The 20,457-nt window shown below is 42.1% G+C and overlaps 1 protein-coding gene across 1 annotated transcript; it reads left to right on the top strand.

The window, feature by feature from the left end:
• Window positions 1-4,508: 4,508 nt before the first annotated feature.
• On the top strand, window positions 4,509-10,342 carry LOC137911788 (uncharacterized). Its single transcript, XM_068756172.1, has 7 exons — window positions 4,509-4,656; window positions 5,275-5,301; window positions 5,372-5,428; window positions 8,501-8,821; window positions 8,894-9,232; window positions 9,304-9,428; window positions 10,187-10,342. The coding sequence occupies exons 1-7, from the start codon at window positions 4,509-4,511 to the stop codon at window positions 10,301-10,303; spliced, it is 1,134 nt and encodes a 377-aa protein (XP_068612273.1). The 3' UTR covers window positions 10,304-10,342.
• Window positions 10,343-20,457: the final 10,115 nt, after the last annotated feature.

Here is a 20,457-nt window from a genome sequence, read left to right as displayed (position 1 = left end):
CTGACAGGATGTCACTGTGGTTTTATTTGAGATGTTGTTGGTTTGTTTGTTCCAGTTGCACCACATTAACACCCCGGTCTTTCATTTCTCATATCACCATTACATGAACGTCTCATGTCAGTTAACAAGTCGACAAAAGAAACACAGTGTGACAAAGATCAACTCAAATAATTATATTGAGAGTTGTACATACAAAAATCAAAATTAAAATACATAATGCATTGCAAGAAATAAAAAATAAAGGTTTGGTCTGGGGAACTACAATCCCCACAAAACCGATTGTAAAAATAGTGCCAAAACTGCCACAAGATGTGATGCCATAGAGTTACGCTCCATGAGCCATTTAAAGTCACACACATGGCAAAAGCATTCTGAAAGTGCAAACCTTGTTTAAAAAAAATCCCAGATGCTGGCCCTGATCCACGCATCCACTAAAATGTAATCACCACTAAGATGGAGAGGTCTTCTCCTCGCTTTGTTGTTTCCTCAAATGGCTCTTATTCATTGTTTAACACTTTTGGACTCATTTTCTAGAAGGCGGATCTTCACTCTGACAAACAGTGAACATTTTGCAGATAAACTCTCCCTTTGTCAGACTCAGATTAAGAGTAATGTTTATTGCCATTATGTTTCACACTCATTTACTCTGCAAACACAAAAGGAAATTCCATTTTCACCCTTGTTAGTACAAGAGCCCCTTGAAACAACCACACACATCACGCATATAAGCAGAGTTTTGGAGACCCTGCAGCCGGCAAGCTCTGTGTCTAAACTCTACAGTCCAAACTGGGATCTATGATGGAAACCAAAGTGTTCACTGGTTCAACAAAGGAGAAGAATCTCATCCAGGATTCATTTGCACCCACGGAGGTGTAGCGTCGGGCATATGGGGCTAAACGAAATGTTGCCAACAACGCCACTTTAGGCCTTTCAACCTAAAGACCTATTTTGTGTTCCTTCGGTTTCAATTCAATTCAATTCAGTTTTATTTATGTAGTGCCAGATCACAACATAAAGTCATCTCAAGGCACTTTACAGGATTAGCAGGGAAAGACCTGCAGGGAAACACAGAACCCAACTTGACCCACAAGAGCAACGGAGGCAAGGAAAAACTTCCCTTTAACGGGCAGAAACCTTGGACAGAACCTAGGCTCATGGTGGACGGCCATCTGTCTGGCCGGCTGGGTTGAGAGAGAGAGAAAGAGAGAGAAAGAGAGAATGGCAGGTCGGAGACGAGTCAAGGAGATGGATAGGGAAGTGATAGTGAGACAGAGCAGGAGCAGACAAAAACTAAATGCTAATGCTAGCGACGTGGACTTCAGTGTTGAGGGACACAGGTCCAGGTTCTGCAGCACCACGGACAGAAGGACCTGAAAGAGAGAGAGGGACAAACAGCGGGAGAGAGCGAACAAGACTACGGGGAATAGAGACATATTGCACACATCTATTTATAACATAAATAATCAGATAAAGGGGGAGGAGCTCAGTGTGTCATGATGTTAAGCCACCAATGCTGCCTAATGACAGCAGATTGATTATACCGATTACTGCATCGATTAGTTATAAGCTTTGTTAAAAAGGAAAGTCTTTAATCTACTCTTGAACATAGAGATGGTGTCTGTCTCACGAACCAAAACGGGGAGCCGATTCCACAATAAAGGAGCTTGATAACTGGAAGCTCCGCCCCCCTGTCTGCTCTTGGAAATTTTTGGAACCACGAGCAGGCCAGCGTTTTGGGACCGCAGGGTCCTAGTGGGGCAATACGGGATAATCATCTCTGTAAGGTAAGGAGGGGCCTGGCCAGTGAGGGCTTTAAAAGTAAGTAGAAGGATTTTATATTCAATCCGTTCCCTAACAGGAAGCCAATGCAGAGACGCCAGAACAGGGGAAATGTGTTCTCTCAGTCTGGTTCCTGTTAGAACACGAGCTGCTGCGTTCTGGATCAGCTGGAGATGTTTAATAGACTTTTTTGGGCAGCCGGACAGTAAGGAGTTGCAGTAGTCCAGTCTGGAAGTCACAAAAGCATGGACTATTTTTTCTGCATCTTTTCGGGTTAGTAGGTGCCTGACTTTTGAAATATTCCGAAGGTGAAAGAACGCAGTCCTTGAAATATGCTTTATCTGGGACTGAAATGACAGGTCCTGATCAAAGATTACACCCAGATTCTTGGCAGTGGTGCTGGTGGACACTGAGACGCCATCTAGTTCAACTACAACACTAGAACAGACATTTCTGAGATGCTTTGGCCCAAGAACCAGAACCTCAGTTTTATTTAGATTTAATAACAGGAAGTTCTCGGTCATCCAGGAGTTAATGTCCTTAAGGCACGTCTGAAGTCTAACCAACTGATCGACCTTGTCTGGCTGAACGGACAGGTACAATTGAGTATCGTCTGCATAGCAGTGGAAATTTATGCTGTGTTTCTTAATAATGTTACCTAAGGGTAGCATATACAGCGTGAACAGAATAGGTCCAAGCACTGAACCCTGTGGAACTCCATATTTAACTTCAGTGTACGTAGAAGATTCATCATGAACACGTACAAACTGAAATCTATCAGATAAATATGATCTAAACCAGTTCAATGCAGATCCTCTAACACCAACAGATTGTTCCAGCCTCTGTAACAGAATCTGATGATCTATTGTGTCAAAGGCTGCGCTGAGATCTAATAAAATAAGCACGGAGACAAGTCCATTATCAGACGCTATTAAAAGGTCATTGGTGACTTTAACTAATGCTGTCTCTGTGCTATGATGAGTTCTGAAACCTCAAATAACTGATTGTCTTGTAAGAATTCACACAGCTGACTGGAAACTGCTTTCTCTAAAAGCTTTGACAGGAATGGAAGGTTTGAAATTGGCCGATAGTTAGCCAAGACATCAGCATCTAATGTTGGTTTTTTGAGAAGCGGTTTGATGACTGCTGTTTTAAAAGACTTGGGTACATAGCCTGTGTGTAGGGATAGATTAATTATATTTAGCAAAGCAATACTGATTGAGGGGAAGACTTCTTTAAGCAGCTTAGTTGGGACCGGGTCTAAGAGACAAGAGCACGGTTTAGATGAGGCAATAGCTGCACTCATTTGCTGCAAGTTAATGGGGGTGAAGCTATCCAAGTAACCATCAAGAGTAACAGCCGTATCTCTACTTCCATCACTCAGGGAGGGGTCAATGCCACACGAAGGCAGACGCTGATGAATGACGTCCCTAATCGATTCGATTTTGGTACTGAAGAAGTTCATGAAATCTTCACTACTGAGACCTATCGGGACAAAAGGGTCAACAGAGCTGGCGCTTTGTGTCAGCCTAGCTACGGTGTCAAAGAGAAACCTCGGATTAGATTTGTTCTCTTCTATTAGAGATGAGTAATATGCACCTCTTGCCTTGCGGAGCGTCTTCCTGTACATTTTCAGGCTGTTTTTCCAGATTAAACAAGACTCCTCCAATTTAGTTGAGCGCCACCTTCTCTCCAGTCTTCGGGATGTTTGTTTTAACAATCTAATTTCAGAATTGAACCACGGAGCTTTCCTTTTTGGTTTTAGTTTTTTAATTCTTAAGGGGGCGATGGAGTCAAGCGTCGTGCGCATCAAGTCCCCAGCACCACCTACAAGATGATCTATGTGGGAGGGGCTAAAGTTACCACACGACTCCTCAGTAATGTTAAGGCTTGATAAAGAGTTTAATGCTGATGGGATCACTTCTTTGAATTTAGCAATAGCACCATCAGACAGACATCTAGTCAAGGCAGTTCTGTTTGATGGAACGTAGTCCAATAATACAAACGTAAAAGTGATGAACTTGTGGTCTGATAAAAAAGGGTTCAGTGGAAATACGATTAATTGATCAATATCAATACCATACGTGAGAACCAGATCCAAGGTGTGATTAAAGCTGTTTTAGCGGGTTTCCCCACCCACAGGTCCGCTCACAGTGAAAACCGACACGGCAGTTACCAATTCAAAATATTTATTTAACACTCTACAAACAGTCTCTACGGCCAACCTGCCTTTGACGGGGAAAACACAAAGACAGGAACGAGGGAGGGGAAGCACCTATATGCGGCCCCCCCCAATCAGTGGCAAATGGGCCACAGGTGCTCCCTCCCAACCTGCCTGCCTAATTACATCCCATCCGGTTACATTCTCCCCCCCCCCCCCCCCCCGAGTTATCGGTGCCCCACCGATAAATCATAAAAAAAACCCAAAATGGTTTTATAAAAAAAAACACAGACAGTAAAAAAACGGACGTTACCCGAAGGTCAGCACCTGAGCCCCAAATACACCAGCGTACGCCACAATATGCGGCCCCAAAAGAACAGCCGGAATGACCCTCAGTCTGTTCTTCCCGCTGGTGATTCCCCCAAATGTCTGGCTCTCCCGCTGAGCCTCGCCTGGTCGTTCCCCATCCTCTGAGGGGCATCAGACACAGCCACGCCGACTCCAGCCACGCCGACTCCAGCTGCCGATCCAAACGCCGATCCAGCTCCGCCCATCCAGCCACGCCGCCATGCCGATGTCCACGCTCCGGCCTCGCCTGGGCCGCATCCCCCTCCACTCGCCGACGACCATTCGCTGCCAGAAGCTGCGTCACCCGGCCCCTAAGGTCCCGCAGTTCCTGCTCCAGCACTGGAGTGTCCTGGCGGTCGTCTCCAAGGGTCCCTGGAAGGGTCGTCTGCAGCCAAAGCCACTGGCTTGTCTCAAAAAAATAAAAAACAAAAAACCCTACCGATGCCGTGCTGGATTGTGATCCCGCCGACAACGCCAAAATGTAGCGTTGGGCATACGGGGCTAAACGATTGTGTTGCCAACAACGCCACTTTAGGCCTTTCAACCTAAAGACCTATTTTGTGTTCCTTCGGTTCCCTGCTTGTTTTAGCGGGTTTCCCCACCCACAGGTCCGCTCACAGTGAAAACCAGCACGGCAGTTACCAATTCAAAATATTTATTTAACACTCTACAAACAAAAGAAAAGGAGAGACAAGACAGTGACAGTCTATGGCCAACCTGCCTTTGACGGGGAAAACACAAAGACAGGAACGAGGGAAGGGAAGCACCTATATGCCCCCCCCCCCCCAATGAGTGGCACATGGGCCACAGGTGCTCCCTCCCACACCTGCCTGCCTAATTACATCCCATCCGGTTACAGAGGCAGAAATGTTCCGTGTAATGGCAAAGCCAACTCGCAGACACACACCTGTATCTACAACATGCCAGCAAAGAACCAGAGTCCTGCTAAATCTGTGCTGTTGCCTCATGTGGACACATTTTGCTAGAAAAAGGGGCAAAGCTGGACTTTGAAGGTGAGTAACTTTGTTATTTCATGTAAATGAAATCGCTCCCCCACTAAGAACTTTCTCTCTTGCTCTGTAGACGCTCTTGTCTTGGTATATTTCCTGACTGGAGCCTTTCCGTTTGCCAGCGCGAGAGGTAAAGATCACGTTTCTGTTTACAATGTGCTCATTTCTGAACATGAGACAGTCGAATCACAGCATTGCATGACTTTTCAGAATCTCAGGTGAGATTTCTGGCTGCCTCCGTGGACAATGCAGAGGTCATTTTTGTGTCGATTATTTTATCGTTATTCATACATTAAGCATATTGGTTTTACCTCATAGCGAGTACCATGTTGTGCAAACGGTTATAGATGTCATTGCTAGGCTAACACCCTAGCAATAATATAATGTAGGATCCTATAATGTAGGATTATAGGATTATTAAAAAAAATCTTATATCTAGGTATTATTAGAAAAAAAAAAAGTAGGAATATCTACATTATACAGCTGTGAGTTTGAAATAAGGAATAAGATCAAGAACACATAAGATGAATGTGTGGACTTCACTGTAAAGCAATAAAACCACATAAATTTCATCTTGGTCTTTGTATAACGGAGCATGTCATGAAAATATGTTCTAGATGTTCCTATCGAAAAATGTAATTCCTTCTTAAGGTAACAGGGTAAGTACGTCATGTACCTTTCTCCTTGGGTTGGGCATCTGTTTGCTACTTGCTTCTTTGTTTAGGGACATAATTGAATGTCACAATGCAAAAAAAAGTCCATCCAAACTACAGTAGAAGGCATTCATAAAACGACCAAAGGGATAAATCTAAAGAAGTAGTCGACTCCCTAACTTTAAGATAAAACATGAGGGTAGAAATAAAATTGGGATTTGAGAACCAAAATTCACGCAACTTTCAGACTTCATACCGGCAGCGTTTACAGCAGCTGTCACTGTGTCTCTCATAAACAGGTGGAAATACGATCATTAATCCCGTGGATTTTACTGAACTAAGTTGCTACTCTTTATATTCCTATGAAGGCAGCAATAGCATTTCTCCCTGTAGCATCAACCCATCCGTGTTTTTGTTGAGAAAGATTTCATCTGAGGAAAAAACAAATTACTTTTTTGATGCTGGAAATCCTGATCACCCTCATTAATCCACAAATGGGAACTAAAGCTTGTGTTATTGTTATTTCTGAAGTATACACATGTTGAGGATTTAATTCACAATGGCATCAACTTTGTTGCAAAGTGGATGTTGTCTATTTGACAGTCCTGTTGTGATCTTTTATTCTGGGTTGTGTGCAACAATCACAATTCCGTGAAAGTAGAAAGCATGAGGTCATAAATATAAAATCTAAATTCTAAATCTTTATGCAGAATCACCCTCTGTCATGTACAGCTCTTGGTTTTGATTGACATTTTCAATACCAAGTTTTGAACCTTCTGCCCCCCCGCCCGAATCTGGAACCAATACCATTCTTTGACAGGGAATTCATAGCCCAAAAACCATATGCTTTACATCATTTATTTGAAATAGCATTGCTGAACAGCGGAAGACAAAGTCTTCAAACTATTTCAGTCAATTTGCCTTTGAACTTGTTCAAAAAGCTCCTCTGATCGAATGACATCTCCTTTACACCAGAAATATTCAGCGGTTTTACACCCTGTAAACTTGGCAGCTCTCAGCATGCAAATTTTATTTCTGACTCCCTTGCGAAAGTGGTGTGAAATATTGCAAGCAAGTTTCCACTGAAGGAAACTTTAGACCCGGTTTGAACACAGAAGGCGTGACCTGCAAACCTCCGACTCGTCGCACAGCTCAGTGTTGAGGTTTCAGGGTCAGATCGAGCCTTTCTCTATATATGGAGCCACAATCTACTCAATGGGGTCAAGTATATGTCCCAAATCTATACAGATGTCCTTTTCCAATTTAATATATTGCACAAATTGTGCCTTGTTCAAACACATGGTTTTCAATTTCGATAAAAGTACATAAAAATGATCAACCAGCTGTTTTCTAGCATTTCTTGTTCTGCCCTAGAGCCGTGTGAAATTAAGGCGTGGCCACTATTTATTCATGCTGTTCATGTTCATTTATTCATGGAATTAATTAGATTAAAGTATGATGAGAACAAATTAATTAGCATTTATTCTGATAATTTGAGGCTTATTCATGAGACAGATGGATTGCTAGCTAGCCAGAGGTGTAGCTATAGAGAGTGTGTCTCTGAGAACATCTGTCTGCGGTTCCAGGCAGGATGTCTCTACATTAGCAGTCAGTTCCTTTCTGAGTCCGACACCCAGATTCTGGCTGCAATAGAAGAACTTCCATTCTCCTCGTCAGTAGAATCAAGGTTGCAGCACTTTAAGTTTACACTTAATTTGTTAATGTAGTTTTCACAACAAGCAAAACTCAATTTGAGATATTGTTAGAAAAAAGTGAATGCTATCCGTTTACAAAGGTGTAATGAAAATCCACTGCTGAAGTGCATTGTGGGAAATGTAGGCTTTGCACTCAGATTTCATTTCAGCCATGTTCTTCCAATGTATCAATCCGTTGAGGGTCACAGTTTCCTTTTCCTTCCTGCGCAGTACTGCAATCCAAAGATTACAGTATTGATTACTGATTGCTGCCAAATAACAGCTGACCCTGAAGTGGCTACTGCTGCTGACGTGCTGCATTCAGTCAGGAAATCTCAACCAGCAGTGCAGAAATCAATGTGTTATACAGACAATTTCTAATTTGTCAACGAGTTCAGACTGCAATGAAGTCCGGCAAAAAACATCACGATAATATTCTCAAGATAGTTAATAGCAGAAGGTCAAAGAAAAGCCTACAAGCGCTATCCATGAATGGAAAAAACAAAATATGCTCGCTATTAGGATGTACTGTAGCAATCAGAGCTTCTCACCTCCCTTTAGTGTGAGCATTAACACCCACTCTGCACAACCAGGACCCTTTTCTGCTGAAGCATTCATGTCTGACCCATTTACTGAAACCGCCATCATCCCGGGCGATCACTTGACAGTGGAGGATGTTTGCGTTTCATGTGCTCTTGGTTCTTCTCTTTAGAGCCCGTAAGTCACTGCCTTCGATATGTTTCTTACTAAAAAAAAAAAGATTACTGAGCAGCATTAATGCACCTTGAGTTCTTCTTGAGAACATTTTAAAACTTGTTAACGGTGTAAACTAACAGTGGTAACTTTGTGATTTAGGCGGTGCTGTGATCTACATTAACCGAGGACACAATGCGACGTTGCCGTGTTTCTTCGACAATGCCAATTACCTGTGTTGGTATAAACAGATCGCAGGAGGGCAACCGCAACTAATATCTTCTCACTACAAATATCTACCCGAATCCAACATCTTCCACAACCAGTTTAAAGTGGACAAGCGGCTTTCACTTAATGCAGGAGAGGATTTCTACCATTTGAAAATCTCAGAGGTCCAAGACTCAGATTCAGCCATGTACTACTGTGGGCGGACCAGTATTACAGTCACTGACTTTTATACTGGGATATTTTTGCTTGTGAAAGGTATGCACATGTCAAACTATTTTAAATATCATTTTCATTGAGTACTTCCTCCTAACATGTCTGATTGTTCAGAGTCGAGTCGCAGGTCTTTGATCCAGCAGCAGGTCCCGGACTCCGTGAGGCCAGGAGAGTCTATAACGCTGAACTGCACAGTGGTTCCTGGAACAAGTGACGGAGAACACAGTGTTTACTGGTTCAAAGACAATTCCAGAAACTCACATTTGGGAATCATGTACATCGACACACAGAACAGTACTCAGTGTTTAAAGAGCAGCGAGTCTCCAGCTCAGAGCTGTGTGTACAGTTTACCAAAGGCAAATGTGAGTCAGTCGGATTCTGGAACGTACTACTGCGCTGTGGCTTCATGTGGAGAGATACTGCTCGGAAAGGGAATGAGGCTGGACGTGGGAGGTTGGTGGCTGTAATGATACTTGTTCACTTACCTTTTAATGAGTACTTATGAAAAGAATCTGTCTTCACAGGGAGAAATGATGACCGCTTCCTCGATCCCTTGGTGGCAGCTCTGCTCATCTCTTTTATGTTGAACATCATCCTGATAAGTGTCCTCTCCAAAATGTCCAGGAGAATATGTAATTCTCAAGTTAAAATTAACCAATACTTACCATAAATAAGAAACATATTCGTGCATTGTTTTGAGTCAAAGAGGAAATATTGGCTCAACCAAATATTTTCCTGTTTAGACTAAATGGTGTGTATATAGATTGAGTGCGGCGCAACAAATGTGAATGGATTATTGGTTAAGATTATTTCTAGCATTTTATGCAAACCTAAAGGGTTAAAAACTTGCATCACAGTAATGTTTTTTTTTTTTTCTTTCACAACCAGCGTCTCCAGAAAGATGCTCGGCTCTGCCCAGAGGAGATGCGGAGGTGAGCAAACCATTTCAGACGTTTAACGAGATATGATTGTGCTTGTTAGGCGTAAGGGGCGGGGCTATTGCTTTTGCAACGCAGAAGACGACAAGTTGACGAGCTCGTCAACCCTCGGCATCCAACTTTGCCATGCTTTTGATGACGACCAACACACCCACGCACACACACACAGACACTCAACAGCACACACACACACCCCGACACTAAACAACACACACACACACAGAGATCCTCAAACACGAGTTGACGAGCGCAGCGAGTCAACCATCGGGCGACCAACACGCCCACGCCCACGCCCACACCCACGACACTCAACAGCACACACACACACACACACACACACACCCCGACACTAAACAACACACACATGCAGACACGAAATGCAGAAATGATTGAAATTTTCCAGAAAATTCCCTCATGTCGTCCCGATCAAAAACCACAATTTTAATTTGTTTGTTGTGTTTTAAACCAGCATTTCCAAATTGAAGACACCCTGGATTACCCTGCTTTAAATGCCAGCCTGCGCAACAGAACAAGGCAGACGGATCCGACCTGGACTGAGTGCGTCTACAACGGCGTAAAGCAGTAGAACTGGGCTTTCACAAATGACACAGGATTGTCTCACTGCAACTGTAGATTTGAATAAAAATGGCATATTCAATCATATTGCAGTTCATCCTTTCACTTTCTTCTGTATTTGAAATTGCAACCCGCATGACTAGAAACTGTTGTTGTCACTTGTGCTTTCCGGTTGGATGCCATCCAAGTGTTTAAAAGATTTTCACATAATTTATCATTAAGTGGACATACTCTGGAAATCTTTGAATTTCAAAACCGCATCTCTGTGCATGTGTGACCCGCAAACCTCTCTGCACCGAGGGGCTTGTGGCATCGTGTTGATAATGTTGAGCTCACCCTGCCCATTCTTCTTCTAAACCTTTTCGTCTTCATCTAAAAGATCACTGCCATGCTAAACAATAGCAGTGAACTGGGTGCTGCAACCAAAAGACGTCACACCCAGAATGCTTGCGACGCAAGCAACATTGGCGACCCCCAAACAAAACGGATTTAATATCTCATAAGAAATAATTATATATTTTTGTCTATGTATTTACATAGTAGAGGTAAATTCTTCTGTTTTTAGACCGATTTGGCAAAACAGTCAGGGATCACTTTCAGCTCAACGTAGGATAAGCTCTGATCGTGCAGACAACTTTCCACAAATATTGGAGGAATCTGCAGTGGAGTGTCCAATTAGAAGATGCATTGCCTTCTCCGGACCACCAGCTCAGTCTGAGAATTAGCCGACACACACATGTCATCTGCATAGCTGTGTATATTTATGCTGTGTTTCTTAATAATGTTACCTAACTGAAGCGCATTCAGCTTGAATAAAATAGGTGCAAGCACTGAATCCTGTGGAACTCCATATTTAACTTCTGCGTACGTATAAGACTTATCATGAACACGTACGAACGTACAAGATGGCGTGTCAGGCCGGACACTGAAGTCATGTGCTGACCAACTGGCAGGGGTTTTCCTGGACATTTTCAACCTTTCCACCGTCCCTGCCTGCCTTAAGTCCTCCATCATTGTGCCTTTACCCAATAAATCATCCATCTCCTGCCTCAACGATTACCGCCCTGTTGCTCTGACTCCGGTGGTGATGAAGTGCTTCGAGAGGATCCTCCTTAAAAACATCAAGGACGCCATTCCTGCTAGTTTGGACAGCCTGCAGTTCACCTACAGGGGGAACCGCTCCACGGAGGACGCCGTCTCGCTGACACTTCACTCGGCCCTGACTCACCTGGAGCAGCCTAACACCTACGTCAGGATGCTGTTTGTGGACTTCAGTTCAGCTTTTAACACCGTCCCGCCGGACATGCTGGCTCTGAAGCTCCACAGCCTGGGACTGTCGCCACCGCTCTGCTCCTGGGTCAGGGACTTCCTCAGCAACCGCCTCCAGGTGGTGAGGATAGGAGACACCCCATCCTCAGATCAGATCAGAAAAACGTTATTATCCCCGTGAGGGGCAATTCGTTTCACAGCCAGCAGAGACACACCACAATTCAGTCAACGCACAAGCAAAACATAAAAAGTGCACAAGTGGAATAAAAGCTGGTCATAAAAGGCTGTTGATAAAACCAATGGATGCAGGAAGAAATGACTTTTTCAATCTGTTTGTCCTGCACTTTAGTACCGACGACCGGAAGGCAGCAGCCTGTATTCAGAGGCCAGCGGGGGAGTCGGGTCAGCCAGGACAGCTTGTGCTTTCTTTTTTACCCTGGCTCTGTGCAGGACAGAGAGCTCCTTGAAGCTGACCCCCCCCCCCCCATCTTGCTGCACCTCTCAACGATGCTGTTCAGCCTGTTTTTGTCCTTCACAGTAAGGGACCCAAACCAGCAAATAAAAGAGAAGGTTAAAACAGACTCAATAAAACATCTTTATAAAACTTCTCAACTTCCGGTAAAAGTACATGCTGGTGGGCCTTTGCACAAACAGCATCTGTGTTTGCCTCAAATGACAGCTTGTCGTCCACGATGGTACCCAGGTATTAGTACTGCTGTACCGTTTCCACTGCCTGACCATGAATAAAAACAGGGAGGATTGGGGGGGGCTTCCTCCTAAAATCAATCAGCATTTCCTTTGTTTCCTTAACGTTAATGCTCAACAATGATCTCTCACACCAGTTTAAAAAGTCACTCAACACCGGGCCGTGATCGGTGTCCTGCTTACCAAGAAGTGACACGATCACTGTATCGTCAGCAAACTTAACCAGGTGTCTGTCCTGATGCTGACTTTTACACTCATTTGTGTATAAGATGAACAGAAGTGGTGAAAGGACACAGCCCTGGGGGGCGCCAGTGGAGGATAAAAGTACGTTGGATAAAACCCCGTTCACCCTCACCCTCTGTGTTCGGTCAGTTAAGAAGTCAACTAACCAGCTCACTATACCCCTGTCAAGGTCGTGTGCGCTGATAAGACGATGGGCTAACATGTGCGGCTGAATGCAGTTAAAAGCAGAAGAAAAATCAATAAAAAGCAGACGAGCAAAAGCCTGTACCCCCCCCAGGTGACCCAGAGCCAGGTTGAGTAGGGTATTAACAGCATCCTCAACCCCCCTCCCTGCCCTGTAGGCAAATTGCAGAGGGTCTAAACTGCTCTGAGTAGAATCTAAAATCTCTGCCTTTATAAGCTGCTCCATGACCTTCATGATAAGGGAGGTGAGTGCAACAGGGCGAAGGTCATTTTGGGATTTGGGGTTTTTAATCTTGGGCACTGGCACGATGATGGAGTCTTTCCAAAGACGAGGGACCCGACAGAGCTGGAGAGATTTCCTGAAAATAAAAGTGGAGATGCCTGCCAATTCTGCCAGCTCTTCACCAGTCTGCCCCCAATGTTGTCTCCCCTCTGATCCTGAACACTGGGACCCCCCAGGGCTGTGTTCTCAGCCCTGCTCTCTTCACCCTCTTCACCCACGACTGCTCTGCCATCCACTCCACAAACATGGTTGTGAAGTTTGCTGACGGCACCACTGTGGTGGGTCACATCTCCAACAACGATGAGACCCACTACAGAGAGGAGGTCCAGAACCTGATGCTGTGGTGCTCGAGGAACAGCCTTGTTCTGAACACCAGCAAGACCAAGGAGGTCATAGTGGACTACAGGAGGTCCAGGAAGACTGAACACACCCCTGTGTGCAGTGTGTCCGTGCGGTACGGCAGCGGGCAGCTGCACGGCGCAGCACAGGAATGACTTCTCCCCGGTGGTGAGGACAGCACAGCTTCGGGCTACGCTTCCTCCGAACAGTCACCCAGCCGCCTTGGTGTTCCGGCTACTCAGAAGCAGCCGGGAGACGGTTAACGGCTTGGTCCGCACCGTTACTGGATTCGCTTCTATGGTGCAGAACCGGGCCCCTAAATCATTTAGCCTCACCTCCAACATAGCAAATAAACTACACCTCTTACACGTTTTGCTGTCAGTGAAGAAGACAGAGGAGAAGCCATCGCGAACTAGCGGTGCGATCAGCTGTTCGGTAGTTGGCTTATTAAATTATTTTAACAGTACCAAAGGAAACTAGCCAAAAAATGTGTGAAATTGGTGCAACTAATCCACTATCAAGGAATATTACAAGCAGCTATCACATTTATGTGGGAAAAGAAAGTATGAATAATTTTTCAGTTGCAAAGAGCACACAACCAAGCTGTGAAACAAGCAAACAGGAAGTGACTCAATATGCTCACCGGGGTACGTCAGTATATATATATATACATATATGCATACATACACACACATATTTTTGTTTTCCTTGAAGCATTCATGTGGTCAGTTTCAGCAACAGGATAAGTGACAAAGAAACACCCCACTTTTTCTAAGGCTCTACATTTAGAGAGGACTCACCGGAACATACTCTATCAATTCAGCGAGGGGATTGTAGAGCTGCATTTTCCCGTGGAATGAAGGACCTCACCTTAATAACAGCATTAAGTCTCTGTAGCTTCATTAGTAAGTATTGTTGTTGTATTATTATATTGTTCTTAATGTATTTTTCTAGATGAAAAATATTATTTTTTCATTTGTTTTTTGATTCAGGCTGGACCTCTGCCTCAGTTGCAGAGCCTCAGACTGTGGAGTGTCCGGTGGGGAGAGAAATCACATTGCTGTGTGCCAAAATAGTCCAACATGGTTCTATTGTATTTTGGTTCAGACTGGTCAACAGAACTAAGGCCAGCTGTATCTGCTTAATGCTACACAGTCAAGTTAATTATTGCAAGGGATTTCAGAATGAAAAATACAGAATGAGCTCCAACAATTCTGCTGTTTATCTCAAAATCCAACAAGTGGAGTTATCGGACTCTGGACTATATATCTGTGGATTTTACTCAAACAAAAGTATTATGTTCACTGAGACACTTCTTAACATTAAAGGTAAGTTCCTTCCTTCTACAGTCTGTATTGATCTGCAATTAATGTACAGTATACCCTGTATTTTAACTAATCCAAATGTCAATTTAAACCCTGATGCAATATTATATTTTTGATTATTTATTATTATTATTATGATGCACATCAATCAGAGAAAATCAAAGCTGAATTTATCTTAATTTCATTAAAAGGGAACAATACACCGCTTGAAGATACGGACAGTGCATGCGAAAGTAAGATTTATTTTATTGTGTTGTTATTTGCATTATTAATTTGATGTCTTTCATTTATTATTTCATTATGAAGTTGCTTTAGATATTTGTAGATTTTGGTGATTCAATTAATCTCTGATCCATTTCAAATCCAGCCAAGTCTACAAAAGAAACAGTCTAACTTCACGATCTTTCCTGTAGACTGGTCTGCCGGAATAGCACAGAAAATGAGTGTCGTCCTGGGAGGTCTCTCTGGTTTCCTTCTCATGGTCGTTATTGGTTTGATTCTTAAAGTCAGAAAAATATTGAAAGGTACTTTTTTAGAGATACTTTGTCTGTCTGTTCTTAAAACTGTCTGAATATGCAGGAAAAATACTCGTCAGAACAGCTGACGAAATGTTCCGTTTTTTCACATAGGACGCAAAGAGGACAATAATCCCGATCGAAGTGAGGTGAATCTAATTTTAACCTTTTAAATGTTAACTTTCATAGATTATCTGTTAGTGTTTGACTGACAAATAGTATGAGCTACTAATTATTTGTCATTGAAGTACTGGTATAAACACACACACACACACACACACACACAATCACATCAAGTGTCCACGTTAGGACTGAATAAAGTCTTTTCAGATTGCAGCCTCTGATGACTTGAGCTACGCAGCAGTGGCATTTCAACGGAAAGCAAAAAGAAGAGCTCCAGATCCTAATGTCATCTATTCTACTACCAGGTAGCCCCGTGATGCCGACGCTGTATCATTGCATATCATGCCACTCCTGCCAAATTTTCTTTTTGTAATAAAGATATTTTTTTTATTAAGTTGAAAGTGTCTCCTTACAGCAGAGAAATAATTATCAGCATGTGTCTATCTAGCAAGTAAATCAATGCTATTGAAGTTATACGGAGGAATCAGAACCAGAAAATGCCATCGTGGCAGACAGCGGTCTGCTGTGGGGGACTGGCACATTGTGATGGCACAATGTGTTCTGAATGCAAGTGAGGTGTAAACCACGAGGCCTGTAAGAAGCTTTCTGACAAATCTTAAAGGAAACAACAGAAACAAAGAAAAGACGATTGTGACATTTGTTTTTAAAGCACAGTCTTGCATGTAAATTGCATTTAACTGCTAACTGTTTAAATTTAATGTAACAAGATAACACTGAGTTCTAGACTGGGGAACTTCAATATGCAACACAGCAAACAGAAGCAGAATGACAAGCCTTATTTCCCCATTTTTCCCCATCCCATTTTCAGTTCGATGCATCCATCCATCCTTGCAGCCATCATTTTTCTTCTTGAAGCTAAGTTTCTGCACACCTGATTTTGAAAACTTTGCTATGGAATTGAGCCAAATAAAATATATCTTGTTTTAGGTAAAGCTTTATTGGAACCTGATCGAGTTATGGACTATTTCCTTTAGGTTAATTAAGTCTTGAGCCAAGAAGAAGGTATTTTGGTAGGCAATTGTTTTTTCCATGGAGCCACAAATATTCTGGAGGGCCAGGCCACAAGGCTGAACTCAATTCTACATAATATTAACAGCATTTCCAGCTGTTTGATAATGGAATTAATGCACCAGACGACAATGAAAAAGAACCAAAAGAGAGCTTTTCCATTTCTACCCATGCAGGTCCATTGTCGTCATATTGATGGTGCATCCATTATCAAACAGCTGGAAAACTGACAAGTTCCGAAAACATTTTGGTCTTTTGAAGATGAGTTTAGAAAGCCCAATTGCATTTAATTATTGTTTTTCACCTTCACTACATGATGCTACATTTTATGGCTGGCAGAAACGAGGGCTGACAATTTTAAAAGACTTATTCATTGAAAACACATTTGCCTCTTTTGAACAGTTGACCAATAAATATAATTTACCCGCCTCTCATTTTTCATATATTTGCAGTTTCAAAATTTTGTTTCAGGCTCCATTTCAGGATTCCCTACTAAACCTCCAAATGATACACTTGATGAGATCATGTGTTTTAACCCGATCAAGAAAAAGGCTGTTTCTGCAATGCTTATTTTGATTTCACGCTTGAGTTCCACTTCTATGGCTGTTATTAAGCGGTCCTGGGAACAGGATCTCCAAAAAGGTATTTCTGACTGAAGATTTTAAGGAATATTCATTCATCCTCCATGTGTGCAAGACACTGCCTTATTCCGTTTAAAGTGGTACATAGGGCACATCTTAGCAAAGCAAAACTGGTAAAGATGCCCTCAAATCGACCCAACTTGTGAAAGATGTAAATCGGCAGATGCCACTTTGATCCATATGTTTTGGTTCTGTCCCAGGATACAACAATTTTGGGGGGGTGTCTGTGATATATTTTCTTCCGTATTCAGCATCAGGATAACACGTAAACCATTATTATTTTTGTTTGGGGTTGACACTGAAGGCTTGGCACTACTGGCAGGGGGTCAGAAACGAATCGCCTTCTCTACATTGTTGGCACGACGTTTAATTCTTTTGAAGTGGAAGGATGCAGCTCCACCCACTGTGTCACAGTGGATTAAAGATGTATTATTCTATCTCAAACTAGAGAAGATCAGATTTGTTTTGAGGGGTTCTGAAAAAGAATTTTATAAAGTATGGAAGCCTTTTCTAATATTTTTTGACCAACCTTCTACTCAGGTCCAGGAGTGACCGTTTGTTCGATCCAGCATATTTGTGCTGACTCAAGTACAATAGGTCTTATTTTGTATTGATGTGAAATTTAATATGTTGTTTGATTGACAGTGAACAGGGGTGGGTTTGGGTGGGATTTATTTACTTTATTTTTATTTTATTTGTTTTCTTTATTTTTATTTTTTGTATTATGTTTGTATTTCTGTTTGTTGTTCTCTGTGTGAAATTAATAAATATATTAAACACGAATATTAACAGCTTTTCTTTACATTAAAAACAGTCAATAGCATTGTTTTGACAAGCTTGTAAGAGTATATGTTAGAATTAAGCAATGAAATGTCATTTATTCAATTAAATTTTTCAAAACAATGGTAAAATAAAGGTGAATCTTTTACCATTCGTGACTCATTAGTGAACATTTTCAGTCACATTCACTCTAAAATACATTTTGAGTTTAATATAATGTTGGAAAGTTGTGTAAAGTTCTTAGCATCGTAAATACATCACAATATTGTCTTTGTGCTCATGAAGAAAGATACATCATATGAACTGTCACTGAATGCAGTTTTAGTCCATGCATGAGGTAAGATTAGAAAATGTGTTTATTTTGTAATTTCCAGTTAACCTTACATGGGCCGATCAGAGTCAACCAAAGGGCCTTATGCGGCCCTGGGGCCGTACAATGCCCAGGTCTGGCGTGAGCCATTTGAACGGGCCCTAAGTTTTTTTTCCAATTCGTGGTCTCTGCAAAGAGGTTTGTACATTGGTTTTTAATATTCTTTTTTTTCATTTTCATTTCAATTTTGCTTTCCTTAGCAACAGAGAAATAAGAAAGCTGTTCTTATAGTCCTGTATTTTGATTTAAGAAGTCTCTCCTTGCAGACCACTTTTTAACTTTGTAAAAATACATAACATTTGTGTATGTATAAATGTGTTTATATCGTTCTTATTTTATTATAAAGTTAGTAATTAATCAAAGCGGCTTTGGGAACATGCCGTGACAAGCACATAGCGGTTGCATGAGTGTGCAAAGATTCAACGTATGCATACAATATTTATATGAAAGACGTAGACATGTGGAGCTCAGCATAAGGAGGGGTGAGTGACGCGTCAGGGCAAAGATAAAAACATTTATATCCCATGAGAGACAAAACATGGTCTCCAGGTTTGTCGAGGAAGCATATCTGAGGAGACGGGGCAAAGAGAATGTTTAAATAATTCAGAGAACATTGTGTGTGTCATAACATGGAACATTAAATTGTGTCAAAAGGATACCAATATAATTGAAACAAGTAAAGACAAATACTTTAAAGTTAAATTCTGCCAGCAGGACAACCAACCAACCAAAGCAACCAACTACTAAAGGTGGTGGTAACCAAAACATTTCAGCGCAAATAGCTAATACTGCGAACATAGTAACACCTACTGTGTTCGCAGGATTAGCAATTTGCACTTAACTACTAATGAATTATGCAATTTCCATTGTCAAACTGAGACAGTTTATTTTAACATGTTACCAATAATCTGAATTTTGATTTGTGCCTCTATTTTTATTTATTGGTGGTTGAATTGTTCTGCCATTTGATTTGACATGGCCATTCAAGTGGACACTTGGATGCATTCGTACGTGCATTGGGGGGAGTGCACGCTTGTGTCCGTGGGTGGTGCGCTGGTGCTGCTGTGGATCCTCAGCTCATGTGAAGCTAGGGTTAGGGTTAGGGTTACACGATATCTTTTCACATCCCTGTATTATTCCCAATAGGGGGAAAACAATACTTTTTCATTTTCCTCTTTGGGATCATCACAGTGGACCTCTGCGGAGGTAATAACACCCCCATGGTGTCTCGACAGTGCCGGCGGTGGCAGCAACGTGATAGGTCAGTTTGTGTTGTTTTGCTTATGAACGACCTGATACATGATATAAGACCACGCCCGTCTCACCTCGACATATCCGTGTTTGTTTCACAAGAAAGAAGGTGAGGTTTAATCTGATTCTAACGCTTGAGGGTCATTGTCATAGAAATATGAGACACTCTCACAAAAAGGGACACAACCATGAGGTGGATGACACAACATACTGTATAGTACAGAAGTAGAACATAGTCAAACTTTATTTTCTTTCAAGAATGATCAGATACTACTATAGAAAATGCACTTTTTTGGTACCTTTACATTATGAGAGCTCTAACTTTTCCCGTCATCTTCCTGACATTCTTACTCTCCTTACTCTCAGTCCTAAACTCTTCCGTTCCTTCTTTTCTTGCTGTGGATGCACCAAAAACACTCTTTATTAAAGCTCAAACCAAAGTTGATTTGTGTTGGAAAGGACTATCCCTGGAGCATTATGACTGGCTTCCACTCCGAGAATAAAAGGGAGCCTGAAGTTAACACAGGAGTTTGTTGAAACTGTTTACACTGTTGGAACCAAGCAGCCCTGAGAGAAGTAACTATTTAGAGGAGGCGGCTGCAAATAGGTCCTATGCTTTTCAACCTTAGCATGGCACTAACTGAGGGGACTGAATAACTCCTACCTAATCAAGTCGTCCCTCCCACTTCCAGGGAATGATAAACTGATCTCTAAATAGGGTATGGCAACCACATAGACCTCTTGGGGAATGACCTCAATGTTTTTCATGAGACAAGGAACTGTCAGTAACGTCACAGTCAATATAACAGAAAGTCAAACCACAATATCTAGAAGAAGTCAGAAGTCTATTCTATTCTAATTTGAGAATCACATCTGTAACAGGGATAAAACTGGGAAGCAATGCAAAATAATAATTCATTTGACCATGAAATTTCATATATTGAATAAAAAATAATCTCAATTTTAACGAAGAGTTTGCCGTTCAATAGGTGCCGTGGAATGACTATGAATTGTTTGATGCTGCACCTTAGTCATCTTTGGATTTATTTGTAAGAGATATTTACTTTACAATGTTTACTTTGCTAATATCTTCATCTAGCAGGATGCA

Source organism: Brachionichthys hirsutus, chromosome 23, assembly GCF_040956055.1.
Source record: "Brachionichthys hirsutus isolate HB-005 chromosome 23, CSIRO-AGI_Bhir_v1, whole genome shotgun sequence".
NCBI lineage: Eukaryota > Metazoa > Chordata > Actinopteri > Lophiiformes > Brachionichthyidae > Brachionichthys > Brachionichthys hirsutus.
The sequence above is the reverse complement of the archived record's forward strand: the minus strand, read 5'-3'. Positions and strand labels throughout refer to the sequence as shown.